At 36.0% G+C, this 27,839-nt stretch overlaps 1 protein-coding gene across 1 annotated transcript in view; it reads right to left on the bottom strand.

Annotated features, from left to right (window-relative positions):
* LOC119775894 (non-muscle caldesmon-like) overlaps positions 1–27,839 on the bottom strand; it is a 47,363-nt gene that overhangs the window by 17,569 nt on the left and 1,955 nt on the right. The window contains exons 2-4 of the mRNA XM_038274073.1: positions 9,205–9,368; positions 3,264–3,404; positions 2,656–2,708 (exon numbers count right to left, since the gene is read on the bottom strand). Of these exons, the coding sequence (XP_038130001.1) occupies positions 2,656–2,708; positions 3,264–3,404; positions 9,205–9,368 (358 nt within the window). The remainder of the gene's footprint in view (positions 1–2,655; positions 2,709–3,263; positions 3,405–9,204; positions 9,369–27,839) is intronic.

Raw genomic sequence — 27,839 nt, 5'->3', positions numbered from 1 at the left:
AATTAATTAAGAACATAGATTGATGTTGTATGTTTTACTAATGACCATCTTGTTTTTTCCATCAGCTTAATGTGATTAATGATTGCTACCACAAGGTGGTGATGATGCACCTAATGCTCATCAATTCCATCCACTTACCTGCTTGTTCTTAGAGGTAAAAGCTCCAGCTCTTATTAAGAGAGAGTATAGCCTTGACAGAAATTCTGTCAGCAGAATAATACCTAAGGGCAATTCAGAGAGTCCAGTTAACCCTACAGCCATGTTTTTGGTATGTAGTATGAAGCCAGATTATTGAAAGATAATCAAATGCACAGCAGCGTGCACCCAAAAAGGAGCTAAGATGCTACTAAAAACTAAACAATGATGTTTTCTAACAAAACTAAAATCATCCTTGAGGAACCAAACTGCCTTTTCACCTGCAGGATTAATGACAACAAACCTCACGGATTGGGTTCAATTACATCAGCCATTGGATTACAATTACTCAAGACTCTGATAAAATAAACACGCACTGAAAAGCTACTGTTTCAACTAAATAAAAACACAAAGATGTAGGCTAAAGCTACTTAGACAATAGGCTTAAATTTGTGCTTTAAACTCTACCCAGAGAGCTGATTGGAGGAGGAAGTGTGTTTTTATCAGTGACATTTTTTATTTTCATTTGCTCCATTTTTATTATTTTCATTTGTATTGAATAGCGTTTATTAAAGACATTTGAAATAAAATGGTAACAGCTCTTTCTTTAATTCCATATCCACTATTCTCTTTCCTGTTTTTGAAGAATTTCATGTTAAAGCTGAACAAATAATGAGAGTAATTTCAACTGTCTAAATGTTTACTTGCTCCTGCCATTGCTTAATGTCTTAATCACAGATCCAAGGCTTTCTAATGTTGCACAAAGGTTGTGAAGGAGCTGAAAGAGGAAATGCAGATGGTAGACAGGGCCTGTGCGATCAACAGAGACAGTAACCATGGAAACATGAAAAAGAGAAGCAAACAGTTGGCAGTTTAAGGTTTCAATATCAGACGGCAAGTTGGAAATGTAGCTTACCTCCTTTCAGAACAGTTAATCCCTTAGATTCACATATATTGACAGATATTCTTTTTTTTTGGCACTTTAACGACAGTTTCTATTTCTATGTTGCATTGTGGCCCAGTGTGAACACCCTTCATTTTGTTGTGCCTCTACTGATAATGATAATGAAAACTGGTATTTGGTTTAATTCAAGTTGGCTGAATCTTTTTAATTTTCTTTGTCTGTAACTGACCCATACATTAGTAAATAAATGTAGAAACATTTGATTTTTTACTAACATCTTAAAGCATATTAGTAACAGTAGTGATTATATTAGGGAAGAATAGTTATTATAATTAAGATGAAAAAAACCTCACATGGCAATGTGTAAAAACGTTACTTTTAATTTATCACATCTGAGTTCATTTTCACAATCAGCAAACCCCAAATAAGACCTGCCTTACAAAGGGAAGTACACTAAAAGATCCTCAAAAAACTAAACATAATTGTAGTGATACAAAGAAATTCAGGAACAAGTAAAAAATGTAAGTAATTTAGATCTATCAATATGGAAAGGGTTACAATGCCATTTCTAAAGCTTTGGGACTCCAGCAAACCACTGAAAGGTCATTATTAATTAATGACGACAACAGTGAACGTGGTGAAGCTTCCCAGGAGTGGTCAGGTTACTAAATTTACAACAAGAGAGCAGTGCAAACTGATATGAGTAGTGATGGTTCATGAATATAGGGGTGGTTAGGTAAGGGCTAAGGTGCACTGAATGGGGGCAGAAAACTGATAGGCACCAAAAACCTCTTACAGTTAATATATACTGATTAAGGGCATTTTCTAAATAAATAACTGAAGAGAGACCAGAATTTAATTAGGTCCCTGCTGATAAATTTATTTGCACATTGGTGCCATTTAGGTTAATTTATGGTTGTACATAATATATAATTTAAATGGTTTGAGTAATGTTTTTCATCTTTAAAGAAGACTTCTACAGTAGGAGACAAACTCTACCCTATGAAACCTAAAAACTAATTCATAAAAGGGCAAACATTCTGTGTTAGTTCTCTTTAATTGTTGTCATTTTGAATAATTTTTTGCTACATTTTTTTATTCAGTTATTGGTTAATATACCAGCGTTAAAATGTCAAAAAAGGAAATTCTTTATGATGGTATCACTGCTGCCACCATCAGGCTTATACGAGACCTGCTTGTTCCAGGATTATCTTATTACATCCCAGGGGGAACAACAACCTGGAAGGTTGAGCCTGGTACTGGTAGCCACAGGGGTGGCCAATGATTGGCTAGGATGGCTATGCCCCCCCTGGACACCCCTCTAGAACCATCCCTGCATCTAAGAGGTCATAAAAGATCCACAGTTCTCAGTTATGGTCTGTGTTCCTGACTTTGCCATAAGAAAGAGAAAGAGCAGAAATGGGAGCATGCATCAGTTCAAAGACTAAAACCATTGTTGAGCATAAAGCCTCATCTCAGAACCCATACCATAGATGAAAAAAAGAATAATAATAATTATGAAGGAAGCTTTATAAGGCCTTACGATCATGTGTTTAGGTACCGAGTCCATTTGAGCCAGCTAGCTTTTGTCAAATATCAATGTGCTCTAATCACACCAGAATAATTCAAGCCTGCCACCTGCTGGGAGATGTCACATATACCGGTACAACTGTAAGTATGAATTTAACATTTTCTTAAGATCGAGACAGCTAGATGCAGATTGATGCATGGTCACTATGAAAAGTCCTGCAGCAGATGAGTAAAATTGTACAAAGGCAGAAGATGGCAAAGAAATTAAACGACCCGATCATAAAACAAACATACAAAGTAAAGGACCCCCAAATGTCTAATAACCATAAAGGTGTCAGGATAAAAAGCTTGTAGACTAAAAGGCGATGAATCTCAACAAATATCCTTATTTCTATCTAGTGAGGAAATTAAAAAGGTAAAAAAGCTCCCCTGACCCCTTAAAAAAAGGGAAATGAACAAGCGTTCAATTGGGTTATTTGAATAATAATAATAATAAGAAGAAAGTAATGTTTTCTATCTTAAAATATGGCTTTTAGTAGCATATGTTAAGACACAGAGGCTTAGATTTGTAACGTTTTCTTTGTAAAATGTTTCTGAAATGATAGAAATGTCTTTGAATTTTTTGTCACAATCTTTTGCTTATGAATCTATGACAGTTGGAGGACTCAAACAAGTACAGTTCTGTTATACTCACTCTTCGTTGTGAGTAATATTTCCATGTTGCTGGGGCTCTGGGAAACAGAGGATCCCTTCTTCTCTCTGCTTCTCCCTGGCTTTCCTTCTTCGCTCTCGTTCAATCTCCTCTGCATCCTCCTGGCTTCGCTGCGCTGTCACCCTACAGCCAGCAAGGACAAAAGCAACCACCAACAGACATGTACTGATCAGTTTTATGGTAAAAACTGTACTTTTATAAATTAAATACTTCTCTCTAACAAAAAACTATTGCACATGCCAAGTCTGACAACATCTCATGTTTGAGGAAAACAGGTTATCATAGGGGCAAATTGGACCCATGCAACTAGTGGTGCTGTTATCAACTTTTTAAGACGTATTTCTACAGTTTGTCCATAATATGTCTACAGTCTGCCCACAGATATTCATGCACCCATCTTCCCCACTTTGAGCATTAAAACAAACACTTTTATTAGGTCAAAAGCAATGATGAATCGTCCAGTTGGTGAGAACTACTTTGATCACTTGCAAAAGGAGATATGCTAATTTAAAGATAGAACAAAGAAAGCATCAGAAATCCAGTAAGGATAATGAGTGAGGATATGGCGACTCTGGATAAGCTAGAAAGTTACATAGAGCCCCACAGCAGGAAGCTGTATACCAGACTGATTAAGAGTAGTCAGAACTAAAATCAACAGAAATTTAGGATTTGTTTAGGTGATGTAATTTGATTAGAGGCAGATTTATATTGACCCAAAGCTGCAATTAAATAAATATAAATAATGAAAGCCAAAACTAACTTGCTTACCTTTGGATAGAGCTAAAGATTATGCAAAAAAAAGTCTGATTCTCAAGTACTCACACTCAGAAACTATTTATAAATTAAGATATAAAATAAAACGATATCCTAAAAAATATCTGTTTTCTATTCTGTTGGGTAACAAATGCATTAGTGGAAAAGTTTTTGTTTGAAAATCTTTTCCATTAGTTAAAAGGTGAGAAGACGACATTTTGTTTTAAGAGAAAAATCATCACATTTCTTTTGGTGTTGGTTTCCTGGGAGAAATTAAACAACAATAACAGCCTTCATTGTTCAAGCACATCTGGATAAACTTGATTCAGCTGCTGAGCAGTTTCACTTAATCTGAACCTTGTGAGAAAGCAATGCAGGAACTGGACAAGGAGTGGTACCTTAGGTAATTGTGTAGAAGCAGGATGGTGTTGGGCTCTATTACACTTTGGTGTGGAAAACAAGTATTATGAAAAGCATCTTAAATGGCTTGAAACATAATTAAGAAAATCTCTGTAGCTTAGCACCACGTGAGACCTGCTAGCTTACATGGTCACTGATGAGGAGATTTCATGGGACAAAATGGGTAAGAAAATTTAACTTGTGGTTTGGCTGTTATGTTATATTATTATGGCACTAAAACCGTACTAAATGAATCTGATGTAAGAGGGCTGCATTGCCCATTTTGTGGGAGTTAGTGGGTCAACTGGGGATAAAGTTTGGTCTGTTTCTCTTCACAGCTGACAGAAATAATCTCCAAGGGATGGAAGCATGAAGCACATATTGATTGGTTTCACATTTTAACCCAGTCACTACGATTTATAGTCACTTATAAGACATAAGGCATGTCTGCAAAGCATGACAAAGGTTCTTAGGGATCAAATTCATGTATTTCAAAGTATTTGCAAAGAAAGTCATTTTAGCAGTAATATTTATCTATTTTCTTGCAGGATACAGAGTGAAGATAATGTAAAGAATTAAAAAATGTGTGTCCAAAATTGAAATGTTCAAGAAAAAAGTTTTTAGAATATAATTTAGGCTTGGTTGGAAAAGTATCATGTCTCTCACAGATGGCAACAGTAGGCAGGCAGGTTAAAAGTTAAAGTTCTGAGTATTCTTAACAATCTCTCTTTAGGATGCATTCTTTCCTACATCAAAAGATGAGTGACTAAACATACAACCTAACGCACTCCATGCCCAACCACTCCAAGAAAGGATTTTTTATAATGATTTTCCCCTACTGGTTTATTTCAGTCTAAAGAAGTCTGGAACAAGTTGTAGACATGAAAAGGATAACAATCTTTGGGGATAATGCCTCATTTTCCAGAATAACAGCGGTTCTGTTTTTCTATTGATTGGAACCACCTCTATGATTTCCTTTCTTTGCTTCTGTATCTACTTCAGTTTTGTAACTCTTAAATGACTAGTTGCATATTGTTGCTCTGTGTCTAGAAACACAGCCTTTAGTTTATTTAAATATACTCTTTAATAATGTGGCTAATCAGATCCAATAGAAACCATTGGTTTTATCACCAGATATTCAATTAGTTTTCATAATGACAGAAACAGACCATATGTCATGAAATGTCTTATTCAAAATTTGTATGGAAATTGCTTTGTTTCCATTGTGTGATAACTTTATACTAGTTTCATCTTTTTTAATTTAAAGGCAAAGCTATGGTATGAGAAATCCCGCATCACTTGTCTGACCTGCTACCTTCAGACTACCAGCTGTGTTTACTGCCTGTGTCAGATCTAACTTACCATTTGGCTCTTTTCTCCCTTAACTTATTCACTTCTGTCTCAATACTTGTTCTTAGGTTACTAGCTGTGTCTCTAAATCTGTTCACAACATCACTTCACAATAAACCTTCCCCAGGAAAACATTTTTAATAGCACCTGAATCTGTGCTTTAGTTTTTACACATTATCAAATTACATACTGAGCAAATAATGATTAAAAACTTCTGAACAACATAGTCTTTGGTCAGGTGTCATTTAATAGATCTCCGGATATGGATATGGTCAATGGAAAATATGCTGAGACACTGTTTAAAGTTCTATATTTGTAGTAATTTTTTTAAAATACGATGAATTCTTGTTAGTTTGGTGTTTTAGTTATTCATTAGCTTTTCACAGCAATGGAAATTCAAATTTGTTTTTACATAATAGTTCCTAAATAATTAGCATAACATCCAAATTCATAACATTTGAACATAAAACAATATTCAATGATGTAGTGGCGGTTGCAGCAAACACAGATGTTGTCAAATTTATTAATTTTTTTGAAAGAAGCTGATGGAACATAAAGAATAGCAGAAGCCTATTTAACAGTTAAGGAGAAATGAAGACTAAGTCATATTAAACTTTAAAATAATCTCAAATAGGACTTCTTCTTGTGGCAAAGATTTGTGGTTGATAACACTTTATCTGTAGACAAGCTACATACTTAATGTGACACCAACCTACGTGTTTGCACCTTGTAAATTACCTGCACACTGTATGGGCTAATGTATAATAAAACATCTGTTCTATAAAACTGGCAGTTTGTGCTCAGTTTATTGTCTCTTTTATTTAACGTTGTCATTTATAAAAAATGCAGGGCTGCAGGGCACATGTAGCAACAATCACAGTGCATGGCAGTCTGGCCTGCCAGTTGTCCCTAAGGTATTCTGGGACATTTAACATGATGATGTGGAGCTGTTATGTGCAGAAAGCAAATTATAGAGGAGATCTGTTCGACAAACATCACATTTTCCACCACCTCAACAATGAGGCAATGAAGTCTTTGGGAACGGCCTTCTCTTTGTGTGTGTGTTAACAGAAGGGGGTTCTGGACCCAGCCAGATGATGTCATGGCTGTTAAGGAGGACGCAAATTACAAAGGAAACCATTGAATGGAGAGTTGTGTGTCATTTTCATTATAGTTATCTAGTAATTGTCCTCAACAGCTAGATAAGTAACAATGATGAGGGTTGACTGGAAGTAACAATACACAGAGAACAGTTTAAGTAAAACTAGATTAATACTTTAGTCAAAAGTTACGGACTGTTACTTTAAATTCTCTTTGAATAAAATTGATAGAATAATGCTTTGTCAATGTGCACCGAATGACAGTTTTTGACAGTTGAATGTCTTTTTTTAATGGTAAAACATTTTACAGTTAAAAAGGCAAGTAAAAGTTTTATTCAAGCTGTTTTGATTACATTTGACCAATTTTCTCCAACAAATCTAAATGGTTTCCTTAATAGAGTTTAAGATCTTTAATGCATCTAGTCAACAACTGGTTGGTCTGTTTTGGAACAGGAAGTGACCATATTTGGATTAGAGTAGACACCCTGATAATAACACCTAAAACGTTTCTATACAAAAATTTTGTTTTGTTTATCTATTCAATTTCTGTATAAATTCAGTAGAATTCCTTTAAAAAACTGGTCTTCCACTGTTAAAAGGTTAAATCACTAAGAATATAATCAAAAGCTAAGATTCAAAATGTTTATTTGAGTAATCCTAAACGATCATTTCTGATTTTCTTTTTTATTCTTTTATGCTTTTACTCTCATAACCAATAGAAAAAAAACTAAATTACTAGTTCTCAAACACTTTCACAGCAAAATAAAGCAAAATGCTACAACTTTTTTGTTACGAAAGTTAATAATCATGGAAAATCCCCCTGACCTGCAGCTGGCAATATTTCAGCATAAAGTCATAGAAATGAGGATAAGTCATAATGAGTCTCTGATAAAAAAGCTTGATGATTACAGTATTCAATCCGGAATACTGATAGAGAGTTTGGAGTAAGGAAATATGCTGTGTGAAAAGTTTCAACAAGGATAGAGCTGTTAAAGTATTAAAAGTTAGAAAAAAAGTGTATCTAAGAGTTTTGGGGTGATTCACTGCAGCTGGACCTAGAGCTTCAAAAGCGAATTTACACAGATGTTTTCAGAAAATGTCAAAACATCAGAACTGTGTTGAGATGTTGGGGAAAATGGATTGGAATGATCTGCTTGGATTCTGTGAGTATGTTTTGTCATAATCAAAATGAACGCAGTCATCTACATTGGAAATATAAAGTTGCACCCAGTCCACACTGCCAAAGGTGTCCAGTTATGGTTGGCTGAGAACCATGTGTGGAAATTCACTCCATCATGTACGCTGTAAAAAACGATCTAGAAATAAGTAAAAAAAATCTTAAATTAAGTGTATTTACGCTTGATTTGAGTGGGTAAATGAGATAGTTTGTCAATGGAATGAGTATTTCTACTCTTAAAATAAGATAAATAGATGATATGCACTTGAAATACAACAATGTGATTGTTTTTTTCTTATTTTAAGTGCAAATTGTCTTGTTCCACTGGCAAAATGTCTCTTTTACCTCCTCAATCCATGAACAAATGCACTTATTTTAAGAAAAAGAGAAATGAGCATTGTTTAGCCATTTATTTCTGATAATCAGTTATTGTAACTTGGAAATTTTAGTTTAAATCATAACCAAAGTTCATGATTATTTCTCAGCAGATGTGTTTGTGTGCAATCTGTATTGTGTATATCTGGGGAGGGGTGTGTATGGGGGTGTGTCTGTGTGAAAATGAAGTGGGATATGAGTGTCTCACTACAGAGTGCAGCTTTAGGATCCAACTTTTCTTTAAGCCTTTTTATTTTCAAATTTTTCTATGTCTATCTTCTAATAATTTCGGTATATCTGACCTACCATAGATGGAACAATATATATACTTTCTTTATATAACAAAGAAAATAGTAAAATTTTCCTTTTTTGTATTTCTTTGAAAATGTTTGTCATTAGATTTCATTTGATGCATTCTAATCATACCGGCACCCGAATACATAAAGATTTATTTAGTTGTTCTGGGACCTTAAAAAATACATTTGTTTTTAAAGTCTAAAACCAAACTCTCAGGGTTTGGTTTCCTATGTAAATAATAAGTTGTTTACTTTTATACACAAAGGGCTACTGTACAAAGATAATTCGGAAAAACCATGCTCTTATGACCATGTCCTTTTTTTCTCTCTTAGCTGGTTAAACAAGCAAACTTTTTTTTCTGATTGTTGATGTTTTCCTGGAGTACATTTTAAAAATCCCAAATGTCTATTTTGTTAAGTTATTGCCTAATCCTGTAGGTGATGATCCATAGTTATCAGGCATGGTGTCTCACCTGATGAGGTTTTGCAGTAGCTGCTTACTCGAGTTTCTCCTCTTGATTGACTCTGACATGTTGGCAGGGGTTGCAACTGGTCCGTGGCTCCAATTCTGATCTTGGTCCTGGTACCTCACTCTAGTGCTTCCTTGCTCCTGTTCTCCTTTCCCCAGTTTTCTGCTCTATTGCTCATGTTGGGTTATCCCTCTCAACTTAGTCACAGCTCTCCCCTCCCTACATGTGGTTTTCATTGAAACACTTTGACCCTCCACCCCCCATCTTAACAGAAGTCACGTGACTCTCCCAAGGGGATAGTAAGATGATATCATAACATTGGATATGTGCACACTGTTGTGCATGTGTATATTGTAATTCCAGAGGGAAGAATAATTATGGAGGAAAACGTGGCTCTTCTGCTGAAGCTGCTTTCTTTCTACATTTTGACATCTTGTGACTTTTTGAAGATTCGGTTTGAAAGCAAAAATAAAAAAGTCCTTTTTCTGAATTTAAAATGGGGAACTCCAAAAGTTTTCCAATCAAATAACTTCAAGTTTTGTGCTCAAAAAAGAAAAAAAAAAATTCAGCAAGTTTTGAAGTTCAAGTTGACCCTTGGTGTTCTTGCTGCAGAAGCAATGAATGCCATATACACCATGCTGGATCACCTGTTAATGAGGCAACTACAAATATTTATGTTTATATTTATGTTTTTAATCTTAATGAAGGAAATGTTTTGTTTTTGTTTTTTTGATCAATTACATGTGAGTCTGTTTACCCCTAATAATACCTGCCCTTTATGTGTCTAAACTAATGTATTCAAAAGTTATATATCTAGTTAGGACAGTTGCTCTTTCAGGATATACAGTTATCATGTTCATAACAGCGATTTGAAAATTGAATGAGAGTATAAAGACAGAGTGGAAGACTCTTCACACCAAGCTATTTCTCACAGGGCATTCAGAATAGCCTTGATCTAAAAACACTTTTATTTTGATATGGCTGGAGCAAGGAATGTCTCCTATTTACAAACATGTATGATGTTATGATGTAATGATGTGACCATGTGGCATACTGGAGTTGTATAAAATGCTTCTTTAAATGTGATTCAGGGGCCAACTGTTTGGAAAAGTGAACCCAGTTGGCAGAGATGGCAAAAGTACTCACTTTCCGTACTTGAGTAAAAGTACAGATACTTTTACTCAAGTAAAAGTCACAAAGTACAGGCTTGTAATTTTACTTAAAAGTATAAAAGTAAAAGTAGAAACCACTTTTTTTATGCCGTTGCCTAAATTTTAAATGGATGTCTGCCAATAGGACTAGATCTCCGTTGTGTTCATTTTCAATCATCTCATCGTCCATACTACTATGCTAACGCCACCGCCACCAAGCTGCAATGATTTGCCGCGAATGAATACCGCCGAATCTGTCGATTCATCTTGTAGTGGTGCGTCAAATGCAACGTATATTCCCATCCAATTAGATTTTATTTGGTATTGATGACGTGAAAAATAATAACGCTAACTCCATTGAAATGATTCAAAACTAAAGTAACGAGCCAATTTTTTAAAATGTAAGGAGTAGAAAGTACAGATATTTGTGTAAAAATGTAAAGAGTAGAAGTAAAAAGTCGCCATAAAAATAAGTAGTAAAGTAAAGTAAAAATATCAGAAAAATCTACTTGAGTACAGTAACGAAGTATTTGTACTTCATTACTTCCCATCTCTGCCAGTTGGTAAGCGATGCCTCCTGCAACCCTTAGCAATTTCTCTGGTCTGAGTGAGATTACAATTTCTGTCAAAATCTGTTGTCATGTCTCATGATTATTTAACACATATACATTATGAGATGTTGTTTAAAGACTTTGTCCTGGGTGATCTCTTCTCAGGAAAGAATCGAAGAGAGAAAATTTAAAGGGGTAAACACAGAGCTTTTCTTTTTTTTTTTTTTACAGTTTCATACATGCTCTTCAAATTCAATTGAAACTTTCATAAAAAGGCTTTTTTATTCTTCATTTTACTTTACATGAACAATTCTTTTCATGAATTGTTTCATGAATTTCACGAGATGATAAAAAAAAAACACGTAAAATAAACCACGCTGGTAAATCTAACAACATATTTTACATAGCTATAAAGATGAAAAAAGGGCACATACCGATATTTTGTAAAACACTTGGTGCTTCAGTGTCTAGGATTTATGTGTTTCATTTATGATAATCCACCATTTTGAATGGTGTGTCTATATTGGGGTGATAGACACAAAAGGTACATTGTTTTACTATGTCTGAGTAAAAATTTTTTTGTTGCATGATTAATGCTATGTTCACACTGCAGGCCTTAATCCTCAATTAAATTTTTTTTGAGAAATCCAATCCAGACTAAACATAGATGGTAGTGCTGGAGCGCATCATGCAATCTTTCATTTCTTTCTCAACCTCAGCCAGTAGATTAACAACACAATATTTGTTGAAAAACAGACTGCTCTCCAGAGCACATTACCAAGTGGCCTGGGACACATTGGAAAAAATCTGATCTATGTTGTCCAGAATGTTAGAAAAGATCAGATACAGGTCACATATGGGCTCACAGCAGCCTGAAGTGACCCAAATCTGATACAAATCTGATCTTTCATAATCCAACATGTGTCCGAAGGGCCAGGTTGCATTAATCTGATCTGAATGTAATTAATACTCAAATAAGGTCTCTATTATGCGTATTGCAATGTAGGAGAAGGGGGCAAACAGCCATGGAGGATGATATTGTGGAGATGGTATTTCTTTTTGATCTTTTTTAAAATATTATATTGTTAATGCTGGTTGGAAGATGAATAAAAGACTGCTAGATGTGTTCTGGTACTACAATCAATGTCTACTTTCATAAACACAGAACAAGCTCGCTACTAATGACACCTTAAGTTGTAGAATGAATGCAGCTCATCACATACTGTACAAGTCGCATATATTTGGAAATGTAAACAACCATGCAAAAGAATCAGATTTCACAAAAACTCATTAGAATTTTCTGTATATAGTCCTATTGGAATAAATAGGTCCTTAACTTTTCCTTGTTTGATTGTTGTAAATTTGTGAGACATTGGTTGCTGAAGTATTTATAAATAAACATAAAGCTTAAGAAAGCCGTATGCATTAAAACCAAAATTATTTATACAGCTAACAGATAGAGGTTTAAAAATATTTTCTCTGACAAAATCTTTCTTTGATACAACACTAACTTTGGCACTTAAAAGGGGCCCTGCAGGAGACCAAACTTGTATATGATAAGCTGTTGAGGCAGATACAAATTAAAGTGATTGAAAGATTTCCTTTCACCTTGAAAGACCTGAAGTTCACTAAAAAGGAAAACACCAGTGGGAAAATAGCAGCGATAGGAAAGGTTTAACAGACCTAAAAAATTTCCAGTGATGATGCAGGAGAGAAAAAATATGTTTAGAAATACAATAAAAATAAACACAAACATGCATATTTATGAACTTTTTTCATTGTTAGTCAGAAATTGTCTTGCTTTCCTTTAGGAATAAACTTTTTGGCGGATTAAAAATTATTATACCTCTGCAAGTTCTAAACATTCAAGAAGTATAAATACCTCTATTACCCATATGAGGAGCTTTTGAACTATTTTGCTTAATCTGTGCAAAAATATACTTTTTATGTATTTCTTCACACACACATTTGATTATCTAAGTAAGGCTGGATGATATTCTTAACATGTTATATTTTTGTATGCCCCCTAGGAGATGTAAACATTCTTTAACATGCTTGCTTGATATGTTCTGCATAAGTTTTTACACACAGCGATGAAATGTCTAGTAAGTATATGAACTCATTGCCTTTAATGGATGTCATAAAATTGTTTCTACTCTCAAATAAATATGTAGAAAGAAAAACATTCAGAAGGAAACCAATGGAAGGGCTATGTTTCTTTGCACAATAGATGTGCTATTGAGTTACAGACTCTGGAAAAAATAAAAAAAGTGTAAAAAAGGAATGATGAAAATAAAGAAATGAGACAATTTTCCAATAAAAGTTTTGGGCTTTTTGTGGAGCCTACTTTTGAGATATAAATAATTTCATGGTATTTTGCCTCAGAGCTTTTAAATGATACAAATCTTAGACAGAAGGAATAAACACCATGATTAAGTTAAAAGCTAAGACTGATCAAATTTAAATCTATGTATTTTAAATTCTGTATCATTGGACAACCTTTACTATGCATTCTGGTATCTACATTTAAATTTTATATTTTAATTATTAGTTTAAAATAATATACTAAAATTATAGCATGCTAACATTTGTTAACCAAATGTGTTGAAAGTCTAGCTATTTTAAGTTATTACAGATATTTAGTCGCCACTCAACCTCTGTTTCATGGCACCAAGATGATAGCTGATCAGTAAAACGTTTGAGTTTTTATAAAAGCAGACCTGCTAAGCTCTTACACTGATGATCTGTAAATTACACTTCAAATAAAAAACCCAATCCAGACTCAAAACAAATTGTATTGACAGTTTCAAAAGACTTTTTGAAAGCTTTTAAACTATGCTTTGATACTTCCTGTTTGCATTGTTTGTATCACTCTGTTGATTTTTTTTTATAGTTTCATTTTCTGTTGTACTTTGGGTTGGGCTTTAAAAGTGTGATAGAAATGATGCTTCACTCACTTAAAGTAATATTTGATTCTTCACAAGTATAATAATAGCAACAAGTATCTCTGAGTAATTCAGCAGAACTCATGAACAAACTCACATATGAGCGGCAGCCGAGAAACAACCGTGGCAGTCAAATGAGTTTGTTGGATCTAGTTACTGTTCTGCAGATTATGAATAAGATATGGCAACTAGGAACAGGAGCAGCTGCTGGAGTCAGCAAGCTGATCCCAGTCAAACAATTGATGACATTTAAGACTCTTGTTTTATAATTCTTTTTTTTATTTCCTTTTTTTTTTTTTTTTTTTTTTTTTTTTTTACCATTTTCAGCTTAAAAGCTTTAAAAGCTTAATAGTCTGTTCCAGCATGTGATATAAGAGGAACTTTTTCCCAGTAAAAACTCTCCGCTGATTAGTGGAGCACACACAGATGTGCATGAGGTCACCCAGGCACTTCCAGCCAACACTGATTTCCACACTAAGGCACATACATACACAAGCTGCTTTTTGCATTCCCTCCCCAAAATCTCGAAGGAGCCTAAAACACTTCACAAAATGGTTGCCATGGCAGCACTCCCACAGCTCTCAACACAGAGCTTGTGTTGAAACAGTGAAGTAGACTATGGTGGACGGATCATCAAGTTCAACAATCTAGCCAGAAACATCAGTCAGAGGTTCAAAATCCAACCTAAACTTTAGAGTGAATAGAGACATGGAAATACCAGGTAGACCCTGATAATTAACAGCTTACATAATCCCCTGCAACAGACAAACATTGAATACGCTTTTTTTGTTGTTGTTGGCTACATTGTTTTTTTTTATGTTTGTCATATAAAAATATTTAATGTCATTTAAATGTCTTAAGTGTTTCCCACTGCAAAAAAAAAATAAAAAATCTATAAAATAACAGAGCAAAAGTTGTAAAAATGGCTTTTAGTGTACATGCGTGTATGTCTCAGGGGGACAAATGACCAGCAAACAAATATAGTCCTCATTTAAAGCAATCATGGTGCATACGCAGCTACAAACATTTTATGCTTTTGATTTGCAGCTCCAATCCTATGGAGGCATTAAAGGTGTACTTTTCTTTTGTTATCATGAAAATTTTGTTAAGATAAATAGACAGACAGACAGACAGACAGACAGACAGACAGACAGGCAGGCAGATGAAGACCAGATGTTATAACTCAAAATCCCCTTTGGTGTCACGTGCAGTGACTTCAGTGAAAGGTTTTTAGTGTATGCAGGTGAATTATTTCACCTTAACTGAACCTCATTCAACTTTTGTTGACTTTTCTTACTTCTTTCTTTGTAATCAGGCTAGTTTAATATGTAATTATCTGCTCAATGTTTTTTTCTGTCTTCACAAGGACACCTTGCTTTTTATAACCTCTTTAAACTTCAATTTAAACTGAGGTACATAAAAGTTTACCAAACAGGTTAAAACAAATCCATCTGAGTTTGTCTTGATGGTTCAGCTCAGTTCCTGGCTCTAGGTGTCAGCACAGAGACTCAAAACCCATTAAGTGCTGCCAGCTGTGCCATAAAGACAGCGTCTCATGCAAGATATCAGTCTCTGTGGATTTGATCCAGAAAGATGAGGGAATGGATTCATGATGAGTGACGTCAAGATGAGGCACAGGGAAGCCATTCCAACCGAATTTGAAAAGTCTGAGCCTTTTGGAGGAAAAAGAAAACTGTTTTTCCGGGATAAGTCCTTGTTTCAGAACGCAGGTTGATTTATAGAATGATGTTAAAGAACGCACACTGATTTGGGGATGTGGAAAGCTTTAAAGTTATTTAAAAAGCGGAAAAAATGTTGGTGTTTCATTTTACAAGACTTGCAGTGGCATTAGTAAAAAGCTGTCTGCCCCTGCCAGAGTAATTTATAAAATATTTTCATTTTATTTAACGACCTGATGGGTGACTGTTTTTCCATTTTCTCATTCACTACAGTGATACAGTTGAAGAAACACAAGTTCATTTGGTCAAGCTTCCCACATAGTAGTTGTACACAGAACTCCCAGACTAATATATTCAACATGACCTCACACTGACTGTGAGGCAAATGGAAAGGTTAAGGTTGAGATTTCATGGTTCATAGGTTTGCTGTTCATGCATGGCCAAGAGCCAAATAGAAAGAAAAAGATTCAACCATATATGAGATTTAGTCGATGGGATAAAAGTAGTTCAAAAGGATGACTCAGTTTCCCTGCCTGGAACACCCGGCCTGCTGTTTGGTTGGTAAAACAGTAGGTAAATCATGGCTTTATTTTCCTTCAGGAAAATATTTCCGGGAGAGGCTTTCAACAAAAGGATGTGAAGATTGGCCTATCGTTGGTGTTGGCTATGCAAATGACATTAAAGGCGGTTTTGTGGTGGAATCTGTCACATTTACAGCATAAGACAGAGTATGCTACCTAATAAACGCAGCCATAAAAAAACAGGAGACAGTTATAGTTCGTTGAGCCTGAAAAATATCAAAAAATCTGCCAGTGTGCTTTTAAATTGATGTTTAAAAAAAAAATTAAAAATTCTGAAAAGGAGAAAAAGCTAAAGGGGGTTTGAAGATGAAGAGAGGCCTCTTTGGACTGTTGATTTTCCTCTTCTTCCCCAGCACAACAGGACTTGGATCAGTGCTGGACAAAACATATGTACTTAGAAAAGATGGTCACACCTGGGAAAATGCACTACGTTACTGTAGAAGGTAATTTTTGTATTAATGGCTTTATTCTGTAATAATTATTATTGATGGAACAAAAATCAGCCATCATTCAATTAGATTTTTAAAAATCCCTTCAGTCTTCTCAAAATCTTGAACCAGATGTTTTTTGGTTGAGTTTCTAATCATATAGGTCATAGCTTTAATTTAGTTTAAAAGAATATCTATATTGTCAAGGAAAAAATCTCTAATGCTGATTAGTTCATCCTTTTTTTTTTGGTTGATCTCCAAGCTTTTCTTATGTCAACAAAATTTTGGTTACCAACTGCAAAGATAACAAATTGTTATGTCTTGAACTGAAATGCAGCCATTTTTTTTTCTTTTCTGAAATTCATTGCACTATATTTAGTTTCATGCAAGGAATATTCCTTCTGTCTTCTGATTGTAATTTGCAGTAATATAACTTTCTATTCCATTTTAACTGGGTTAACAAATATTAATTCGTTAGAATAGTTTATTCAAAAAGAAATACAAAAAATTGGGAAAACCCCTAAACTAATAAATTTCAGGTATTTGTCAAAAGATAATACAAAAACCACATCTGACACTTTGTGTTTATAGGCATCACAACGACTTGGCCACGATCTACAGCAAGGAAGATGCAAAGAATATAGACTTGAAAAGCTATGTTGCCTGGATCGATCTGCACAGAAAACCAACAAGTAGGGAGTGGGTCTGGACTGATGAAGAAAATGTTGAGTTCCATTTGGAAAATGATGACGATAGAGAATGTGCTGCAATTCACTACGTAAACTACAACGTGAGAAGGTAATGTGAGAATATTCTTCAGTTTTGAAAATTAAAAACGTTATCTCTATTTATGAAAACTTTTACTGTATGTGTCTTTGTTTTGTTTAAATTTCTGGCACCCCTTTTTGTCACCATGAACATGTCAATCACTTTAACTTCTCTTTTTGACACCTTTGGAAATAATGGTGGCGGTAGGCCGCCTTGTCCCAGTTCTGGTGCTCTCTCACAAACATGGACCAAACGTAGGAGAGAGATGCGTTTCCGCTGAAAGAAAAATCGAATCAAAAAACGCAATGACCAGCACTTGAAATAAGTCATCTTCATAATAACCAGCCGGTTGCCAATTGGGACTGATCACTTAAAAATTGGCCAATTCCTGATCATTGCTGAATGAACAGTGCAAGTAGAAAACATTAATGAGTCCAGATCGCCTTGGTGGCAGAGTTTGTTTTATTCTTACGAAAACATTTTTCATTTGTGTGTGTGTGTTGGGGTGTTTATTGTTCTTTGTTTGATGGGCAATATGTAAGGTTTTATAACAGAGATAATCCAATTTCCTGTAATTACAGGAATTTTTCAGCAGTGGAGGGTTTGTAATATATATTATCCACAGCTTCTTGGGTTTTATTGCTTTAATATTGACAGCAGTTTTATGAGAATGTTTTATTCTTGTTTCATTAAATCCATACTTTTATTTCATTTTGTTAATTTGTTCAGCTTTATTTCCTGCAGGAACAAAAATAGACTGCAAGCCATAGTACAAATAAAATTGCTGGTATTAACCTCCCTGCTCTTTACCAGTTCAGAATTCTTAGCAAAGCCCTTTCCATCCTGGGGAATCAGAGCCACCCCTAGGATGGTAAATTCCTGCTTCTTCCATTGGGGTATAGGTACATGTGGCCAAAACACAGAAGTGATAGGGTGAAACTAGGGTTGTCCTAATCCAATATTTATATTGCATATCAGTCCAGTATTAGCCAGAAATCTAATATTGGATTATAGCGGCCTGTAACTTAAATCTCCAATATTGACATGGCAAAAGAAACACCCTGCTTCTGTTACTGCAACCATTGCTCAATTTTAAATGGGTCAAGTATTCTCATAAGTATTTTTGGTGACCATCACTTGATAAAGCCATTTCTGACATTTTGCACTAGAAAATATTTTATAAAAGCATGTATGAATAATGCTAATGCGATATCGTTTCAATACGAGTATTGGTCAATTATCAAAGCTGTAATACAGAAGCAGCCTTTCAAAATTGCTCTTCCCAGTCAAACGCCAGCCAAATGGCAGCCCACTTCCCCGCACCAGCCACCGGAGTGACCCCATCCTTCTCTTGGGCGTTCATATTTACTTGACTCTGACTCCACCCTTTCAATGGATGACAGGATCTGTCCAGGAGATGGTGCTTCTCTTCAGATCTTAATGCTACAAACAATGACAGAAAGAATACTTTAGTCTAACATTGATGTTTAAAAAGGAATTGTTGGGGACCAGCCAAGGGCTACTACTGTATCAGTATTGTATCACAAAATGAAAATGTTGTATCTGCACACGTAATGTATAGATGAAACTTAAGATCAACATCCATAATGATGTGCACATTCCGGAGAGAGAAGGTGTAATTTAAAATAACTATAACAGTATACTGTTGCTACCAAATATATTTATCTGACTCACACAAACATAATCATCTGGCTTAAAAAAAAATTTTTTCCACTGACATGGCTGCGGTTACCTTTGTTAACCATTGAATATTCTTAATCATCTTTCTTTCTTATTTAAATACCCAGTGAAATTCATGGACCTTTTATGGTTGAATGTTGGACGGGAAAAGGCCAAAACACGAGTTGGAGGCTTGAACAAAGCCGCTGTGCTTTATAAAGGACATTTGCATGGTTTTGTGTAAACAGATAGTTTTATAAATGGCATTTCTTTCGGGTGTTTAGCTTATGTACACTTTAAGCATGGATTCCACACTATGCTTAAAGCTGCAGTCTGTAACATTGAGAAGAGAGCAGACTTCGACTGAAAATTTGAAGAAAAACAGGTTTCACGCCACTCCCCCACCCTCTCTGCTTCACTCATGCCCCACCTCCAAGCTCCACCCCTCTCACAGCATCTGCGCAGCTACCGCATGCGACCAGAAGCGTCCAAGCAGCATACGCGGCATGGAGTGTGAACCGGTAGGAGCGATAACACTCACCTCCAAGCAGCTAGATAGAAGATGCTGGTTATACCGAAGTTTGCCGTGTAAGCAGTTGTCGGCAGGGGCAGTAAGGGCAGTTTCTCTTTCGCTGGTGGCTGTCGCTCCGCCATGACTTCCACGCGCGTCCTCCTGACTGCGGCAGCCGGGCAGCAGCGGCAGGTTAAGCGGTGAGAGGGGGGGGCGGGATTCAGCGTGTGTGAGCTGTGATTGACACTCCATCAGACGCTCCTCTGGCTGTGATTGGTTGTTTTGACTCGTCCCGAATTATTCTTTCCAGATTGAAATACAGGCAGTATGCGGGACCAATTGAAGCAGTTTTTTTCACAGGTTACATATCACATGTACTGCTGTCTGAGCATAGGGACAGTTTTAGCCAATATGACAAAAAAGTGATTTTTAAAAACTTACAGACTTCAGCTTTAAGTAAATAAGACCCCAGGCCAGGATTCAAACCCTAAATAATGTGGCTACAAGACATTACCAACAGTTACAACCTGCAAATTTTTTTGGGGTGTGTATATTTTATGATTTTACACTCGCTTTTATTTAATAAAACTGTTTTATTTTATTTTCACTTTAAACTTTTAACTACATTGCATTTGTCTGCCACATGATGTCTGACCAATGACCCATGTGATATAAATAATTCCCAAGTTAAATATAAATTGATATTTGCACTTAGCTTTAGATATTAAGCAGTGTTGTAACGCTCAGTTATCCAACCAACAAATAGGAGTTAGAAATCTTTCCCATTATTGTAATTGCCTTCATCTATTATTAATGTGCTTTCTTTGACAGTAATTTGGTAAAGAAGAAAATGTTCAAAAATCCAGATTGTCTCTATATAGCTTGAGAATGTGTTGTGGTGTTAGTTTTAGTAGGTTACAATACACTTTATTTACTTGTGTGATAACTGTGTTAGCTATTGAATTAATAGCTGAGCCCACAGCTAGAAGAAGAATTTAGCACATCTGTCTTGAAACAAATTATAAGAACAAACAAAAATATGTAAAAAAAAAACAGTAGCTGATGAATCAATATCTGTTCCATCCTTCAGACAGGATCAACATAAAATTTATTGCACCGTATAGAGATTCCCTTAGTATTTTTGCATATCATACATACATATGATAGAATGATATCATAATATTTTCAGGTAAAGAGGATTTAGAGCTTGTAAAATGTGTTTAGTTTTTATAGAGCCATCCTAATATGATTTTTCTATCACAGGTAACTACAATGCTTTTGTAAATGTTCACATGATGGTTTACAACATTAACTTTTTTTAATCTTTGATTTATGTTTCCTTTAAGGGTTGAGAGAAAATTTTGTCAAGAAAATCTGTTTGTCGCATGTCAGCCTAAAAACCTCACAGCCTTCCCTATCATACACAAGATGATGAGTAGGGATCAGGCAGAGAATTACTGCAGGAATTATAACTATAATGGTTTGGCACGTTTTACAAAGGAGCAAATGGAATCATTTAATAAGCAGGACTTTCCCATCTGGATCAAGCTTCTAGAAAATGGTAAGAAAAATGCTTCTAGTTGCTGTTTAAAAATGATTGATAGTGAACCAGATTAATCATATTAGTCTATTAGATTTCAGGTTAAAGGTCTTATATTATGCAAAGTTCAACTTTTTTTTCCTAGCTTTCCACATTGCTGTAATACTATTACTTGTTAGAGTCACAAATTCTTTTCGCTGAGCAGCAGTGCTCCTCTGTCCTGGAAAAAAAATAGCGGCCAAGACAAGTCTACGTAGAGCAGGGATTACCTGCTCCCCCTTACCTTGAATGTGGCACATTTGCCCAGTGAACAGCATGTCCTCTTTCTAAAATCAGGTACTGGGATGTTAGGCAAAGTTCCTTACATCCCAGACAATTTCTGCTCTGCGTTTAAAGGAAAAATGGGTCTTTTAGCACCACTTGGGCACAGTGATAGCAGTTGTTCTTTTTTTTAGCTGTTTCTAAGGATACATTAACTTTGCAGGTAAATGTGACCCATATACCCGGACAGGCCATAGGGAGAATCGGGATCATTACCGAAGCGCAGGCCTGGGATTGGCCCGCTAGCCTGCATCTCTCTCTCTCCCTTTTTCTCTCTCTTTTGTTTTTTTTTTTTGTTTTTTTTTAAGACTGCCGGTGCAGCGGCAGCACGCATGTCAGAGAAAGGGACAGACCAGGCTACTTTGGCCATTAGAATTTGAGGAGGGACACAGGCAGCAGAACAGTAACTAATTTATTCAACACCAACCCCCGCCTGCCAGGTAAGGCAGGCTGGGGAAAATAAATTTTTTTGTAACATCCTAAACACGCTGCACCTTTGATTTGCACCTGGATACTTGCAGAGGTTTGAAAAATGCTGATCGGCCAGAAATTTAACAGATAATGCTGTTAGTTTTAATTTAAAAGTTAGTTAAACTTTTTATTTTTAAGCCCAGTGGTAAGATGGACCACTTTTTCTTTGCTTTCTGCAGGTGGATCATGGAACTTTGATTCAGATCTTGAAGTGGACAATATGCAGAATTTCGATATTCTGAGTAATCCCACCAACTGTGTAACCATCTCTTCTTTGAGTAATAAGCTGGCTGCCAACGATTGCAAGACTGTGCTTCCATTCCTCTGCATAACAGAAAATATAGTCCTGGTAAAGGAAAAAAGGAGCTGGGAGGAGGCCTTTGAACACTGCCGCAGCCTTGGATCATCTTCTGACAGCAATCTTCACTTCAATCTGTTGAGCCATGTAAATCTGTTTGTTGCCATGTAAATGTTATTCACACAGTTTAATTTTTTATCACAATTAGATGTTTAGGGCATGAAATAAGTTTTGATATTTGAAACATAGCTGGTGTTCACTGGCTTATGATGACTAGTAGTAATTTAAAGGTTGTTTTGGGTTCTTTTGGGAATTCCTGTAAGAGTTGTTTGTGTGCTCTTAATAATTTTAATAGACCAGTTACTTCTGAAAAGGTTCATTAGCACTGTTCCATGTTTTCTTAATTTCTGAATAGTGGCCTTCACAGTTGCGATACCGTAGGATTTCTTTTTTCACCATTAATAGGTTCATCCACTATGGAAATGTTAATGTCTTTATAAGTAGTAACTTTTGCATAGATTATTGACATTACCTGTGTAGAGTACACAGGAACGAATAAGTTGGGAGTAGGAAATTAAAATGCAAATTTCATAGATGAAGAGTAGAAAAACTGTTTGCAATAAAGATTAAAACATCTCTAAATCACCTTTTATTTCTTTATATTTACATGACAGAAGCAAAAACATTTTTTTTCAATACGTGGAAGTAGATTTTTCTTTTCTTAGAATTGCATTTCAATCCATGTAATTTGTCGAATGTTATATCATTTAAAGATAAAAGATATTGAATGCCAAAAGAAAATTCTGTGATATGTTAATATTGCTTTAGAAAGTTATGCTTACATTACAAAGAATCAAGAAATGTGTTTTTTCTCAAATCTCTGAGGTCCATTTTATTTGTTCCTGTAGGTGTGGACTGCCCTGCATTTCCTGGGTGATGAATGGCTGTGGATGAATGGAGCAGATATGCTGTACACTGACCTGCCACAGTGTCCCAGCCAAAGGCAGCACTGTGGGGCCTTATCAAAGAATAATACTGGCACTTTGGAGGCCAGAGACTGTTCAGAGAGAAAAAACTTCCTCTGTTACAGCTACAACACTTAATTATCATCTAAAGTCTGAGAGGCTCGGCAACAACCACCTATAGCCTGCAGAAAATTGCAAAACCGGCCATTGTTTTGAAGCTGTATATTTTCTTAGAAAAACATTGGGTTTAGCATATGGGTTAACAGTTGCATCGCAGGAACCTACACTGGAGGGAAGAAGCCATCCCATTCCAATTCCACCCCCAAACACCAAGCACCCCAGGGCTACGCAATTAGCGCAGACTTGAAATGTGCTTGGGAGAGGGAACAGTTCAGACCTGAACCTGACAAGTGAAAAAAAAAAAAAGTAATATATATATATATATATATATAATATATATATATATATATATATATATATATATATATATATATATATATATATATATATATATATATATATTAGTGCTGTCAATCGATTACATTTTTTTAATCGCGATTAATCGCATCAATGCCTGAGTTAACTCGCGATTAATCGCATTGGGGAAAAAGTTAAAACAATTAAATGCGGTCTGTTTAACATAAGATCGCTTTCCTCTAAAAGTCTACTAGTTAATGACTTGATTTGTGATAATCACATTGACTTGTTTTGCCTTACAGAAACCTGGCTGCAGCAAGAGGATTATGTGAGCATAAATGAGGCAACTCCTTCAAGCTATTTAAATTTTCACATCCCCAGATGTTCTGGGCGAGGAGGAGGAGTAGCAACAATCTTCCAGTCTGACTTACTGATTACTCCCAAAACAGTTAATACCTACAACTCTTTTGAACATTTAACCCTTAATTTCCCTGATCCAAATTTCAAGGCAAGAAAACCTCTTCTTTTTGTAACTTTGTATCGTCCACCAGGTCCTTACTCTGAATTTTTAGATGAGTTTTCAGAGTTCCTTTCTGATTTGGTATTAAATACTGACAGGGTCATCATAGTGGGAGATTTTAACATCCATGCTGACATTGAAGGCGATAGCTTAAGAGCAGCCTTTAATGCTATCTTAGACACTATTGGCTTTGTTCAAAATGAGAATAGTCCCACGCATTCTCATCTTCATACTTTGGATCTTGTGCTGACATACGGCATAGAATGTGAAGAAATAACAGTATTTCCTCACAACCCTGTCCTCTCTGACCACTTTCTAATAACCTTCAGGATTACTTTAACAGAGTTCTCCTCCCCCAAAAGAAGGTTCAATTTTAGTAGATCTTTATCAGATAGTGCAGTTATAAATTTTAAAGAATCTGCTTCACTTTCTCTCTCCTCTGTGTCACTGAGCAGTGCTGCAGAGTGCAAAAGTTTAGCTTATTCCCCTTCCCAGGTTGATGATTTTGTTGATGGGGTTGCTAGTTCTCTGCGTATTGCCTTAGACAACGCAGCTCCTTTGAAAATGAAAACCGTTAAAAATAGAAAGCTTGCTCCTTGGTTTAATGCAGAGCTGCGTACTTTGAAGCAAAATGCTAGGAAACTGGAGAGAAAATATCGCTCCACAGGCCTGCGAGAGTCCTTCCTAGTCTGGAAAAATGGTTTACTGCTGTATAAGAGGACCCTTTGTAAAGCAAGAGCAGCATACTTCTCCTCATTAATAGAGGAGAATAAGAATAATCCTAGATTTCTTTTTAATACAGTTGCCAAACTCACCCAGAGCCATAGCTCTGTTGAACCGTCCATTCCACCTGCTCTTAGCAGCAATGACTTTATGGGATTCTTTATAAATAAGATTGATCTTATTAAAAATAAGATCATAAGCACTCCTCTATCCGCGATTGTACCTGAGGTAGTCATGGAATCTGAACTGGGTTTAGACTGCTTTGATCCAGTTGAACTCTCTGAATTAGCAAAATTATTGTCTTCATCTAAGCCTTCAACTTGTATGTTAGATCCAGTTCCAACCAGGTTATTTAAGGAGGTATTCCCTTTGATCTCCTCCTCCATTTTAGATGTGATTAATCTATCTCTGTTACAGGGATATGTACCTAAAGCTTTTAAGGTTGCTGTAATTAAACCTCTGCTTAAGAAACCGTCTCTTGACCCAGATGACTTGGTCAATTATAGACCTATATCCAATCTTCCTTTCTTATCCAAAATTCTTGAGAAAGTAGTTGCCAAACAAGTTTGCGATCACTTCCACCATAATGAACTTTTTGAAGAGTTTCAGTCTGGCTTTAGAGCTCATCATAGCACTGAAACAGCTCTGGTGAAAGTCACTAATGATATTCTCATGGCCTCAGATAATGGACTTGTATCTGTGCTCGTCCTGTTGGATCTTAGTGCTGCATTTGATACAGTTGACCATAATATTCTTTTAGAAAGACTTGAATATTTTGTTGGAATTAAAGGAACAGCACTAGACTGGTTTAAATCTTATCTATCTGATCGAATTCAGTTTGTTCATGTTAATGATAGATCTTCAACACGCTCAAAGGTTACCTGTGGAGTACCACAGGGATCAGTGCTAGGACCAATTCTCTTTACTTTATACATGCTCCCAATTGGTAGAATTATTAGACAGCATGGGATTAATTTCCACTGTTATGCTGATGATACCCAGCTATATCTGTCTATAAATCCAGATGAAGCTAACCCATTACATAGATTACAGGCATGTCTTGAAGACATAAAAACCTGGATGACTCTTAACTTTCTGCTTCTGAATGCAGACAAAACAGAAGTTATAGTCTTTGGACCAGAGTCTCTGAAAAAGAAACTGATTAGCCAGTCACTTCATTTGGATGGGATTAAACTGATTTCAGATAATAAAGTAAAAAATCTTGGTGTTGTTTTTGATCAGGACCTGTCATTTAAATCCCACATCAAAGAGGTTTCTAGAATTTCCTTCTTTCATCTGAGGAACATTGCAAAAATTAGAAATATCCTGTCCAGGGGTGATGCTGAGAAACTAGTCCATGCATTTGTTACTTCAAGGCTGGACTATTGTAATTCTTTACTATCAGGAAGTCCACAAACTGTAGTTAAAAGCCTTCAGCTGATCCAAAATGCTGCAGCCAGAGTTCTAATGAAAATTAAAAAGAGAGATCATATCTCGCCTATCCTGGCTTCTCTTCATTGGCTTCCTGTTAAATCAAGAATAGAATTTAAAATCCTCCTTCTCACATATAAAGCCTTAAATGGCCAAGCTCCATCTTATATCAGAGATCTGATTGTTCCTTATGTTCCTAACAGAGCACTTCGCTCTCAATCTGCAGGTTTACTAGTGGTTCCTAGAATTTCTAAAAGTAGAATGGGAGGCAGATCTTTTAGTTATCAGGCTCCTCTCCTGTGGAACCAACTACCAGTTTTAGTCCGTGAGGCAGACACCCTGTCTACTTTTAAGTCTAGGCTTAAAACTTTCATTTTTGATAAAGCTTATAGTTAGGGTGGCTCAGGTTATCCTGAGCTATCTCTATAGTTATGCTGCTATAGGCTTAGACTTTTGGAGGACATAGGGACCCCCATTTCATCATTCTGCTTCATTCTCTCTCTGTTCTCCTATTCTGCAGAATCTGTTAGTTCAATCTCTAACCTTCTGCTCTCTCTGCTTTTCCTCAGAGTAGCTTTGCCTCGTCTGTTCCTGTTTGGCTGTGACGTCATCCTGGAAAAAAATATCAGCTGTGCTGCTTCTATCAACACCCTTGTTAATAGATGTTGGAGATCGGCCTGTTTTCCAGTGTGGTCCTGTTTCTCTGACCGTGACTGAGTGGATGTGCTCTCTTCGTCCTCTGGCATGGGAGCTGCCTCGGAGCTCGTCTGCCTGGCTGTGTGTTTCCTGGACGGGGCCGCCTTTTACAGCTGCTTTTTGTATCTCTGCTTCTGTCTCCTTGAACCCCAGTCGGCCTCGGCAGATGGCCGCTCACACTGAGCCTGGTTCTGCTGGAGGTTTCTTCCTGTTAAAAGGGAGTTTTTCCTCTCCACTGTCGCTACAAGCATGCTTAGTTTGGGGGATTGTATTTGAGTCAATGAGTCAATGCAATCAACTGGTTTTCCTTAGATAGAAAACTTTGTATCAATTTGATCTGGTTGAACTGTAAAGTGCCTTGAGATGACATGTGTTGTGAATTTGGCGCTATATAAATAAACTGAATTGAATTGAATTTTAATCGCACATTTTTTTTCTGATTGAAAATCATTTAAATACTCTCGATGACATACAAAAAATACATACAGGCTAGGTTTGTGCCAATGTTCTTTTTTTTAAATGAAAACAGGTCACAGACACTGATTTATGCCATAGAAACATATGGCAAGAAGATGGGGAGGCATGTAGCAAAAATAACAAATATGTAGCCAAAAAAAAGGCCCTGAAAACAGGCTGATGTAAAAGACAGTCTTTACAGTTAATACAGTCTTTTGAACAAAGACAAGCATTTTACCCTACTGCTATAAAATGTAGTAGAGTTAACATTAGATGTTAATTAACCAAGATAATAATGAACAATTTTCAATCAATACATCAAAATCAATAGACCGACATCACTAGATGGAGGTAGTCTATGCTCTAGAAAGTTACTTTTCAGCCTCTTAACAAAAATGAGAACACACACACACACGATACTGACCTGTGGCGTACACAGACAGCAAGAGTGCCATAGCAGATTCCATTTCACCTCAGTAATCTGTTTTCTCAGCATATTTCAGGTT

The sequence above is a fragment of the Cyprinodon tularosa genome, unplaced genomic scaffold (assembly GCF_016077235.1).
Source record: "Cyprinodon tularosa strain WSP-4 unplaced genomic scaffold, ASM1607723v1 ctg100, whole genome shotgun sequence".
Classification (NCBI taxonomy): domain Eukaryota; kingdom Metazoa; phylum Chordata; class Actinopteri; order Cyprinodontiformes; family Cyprinodontidae; genus Cyprinodon; species Cyprinodon tularosa.
This window is presented reverse-complemented; position numbering and strand designations above follow the sequence as displayed.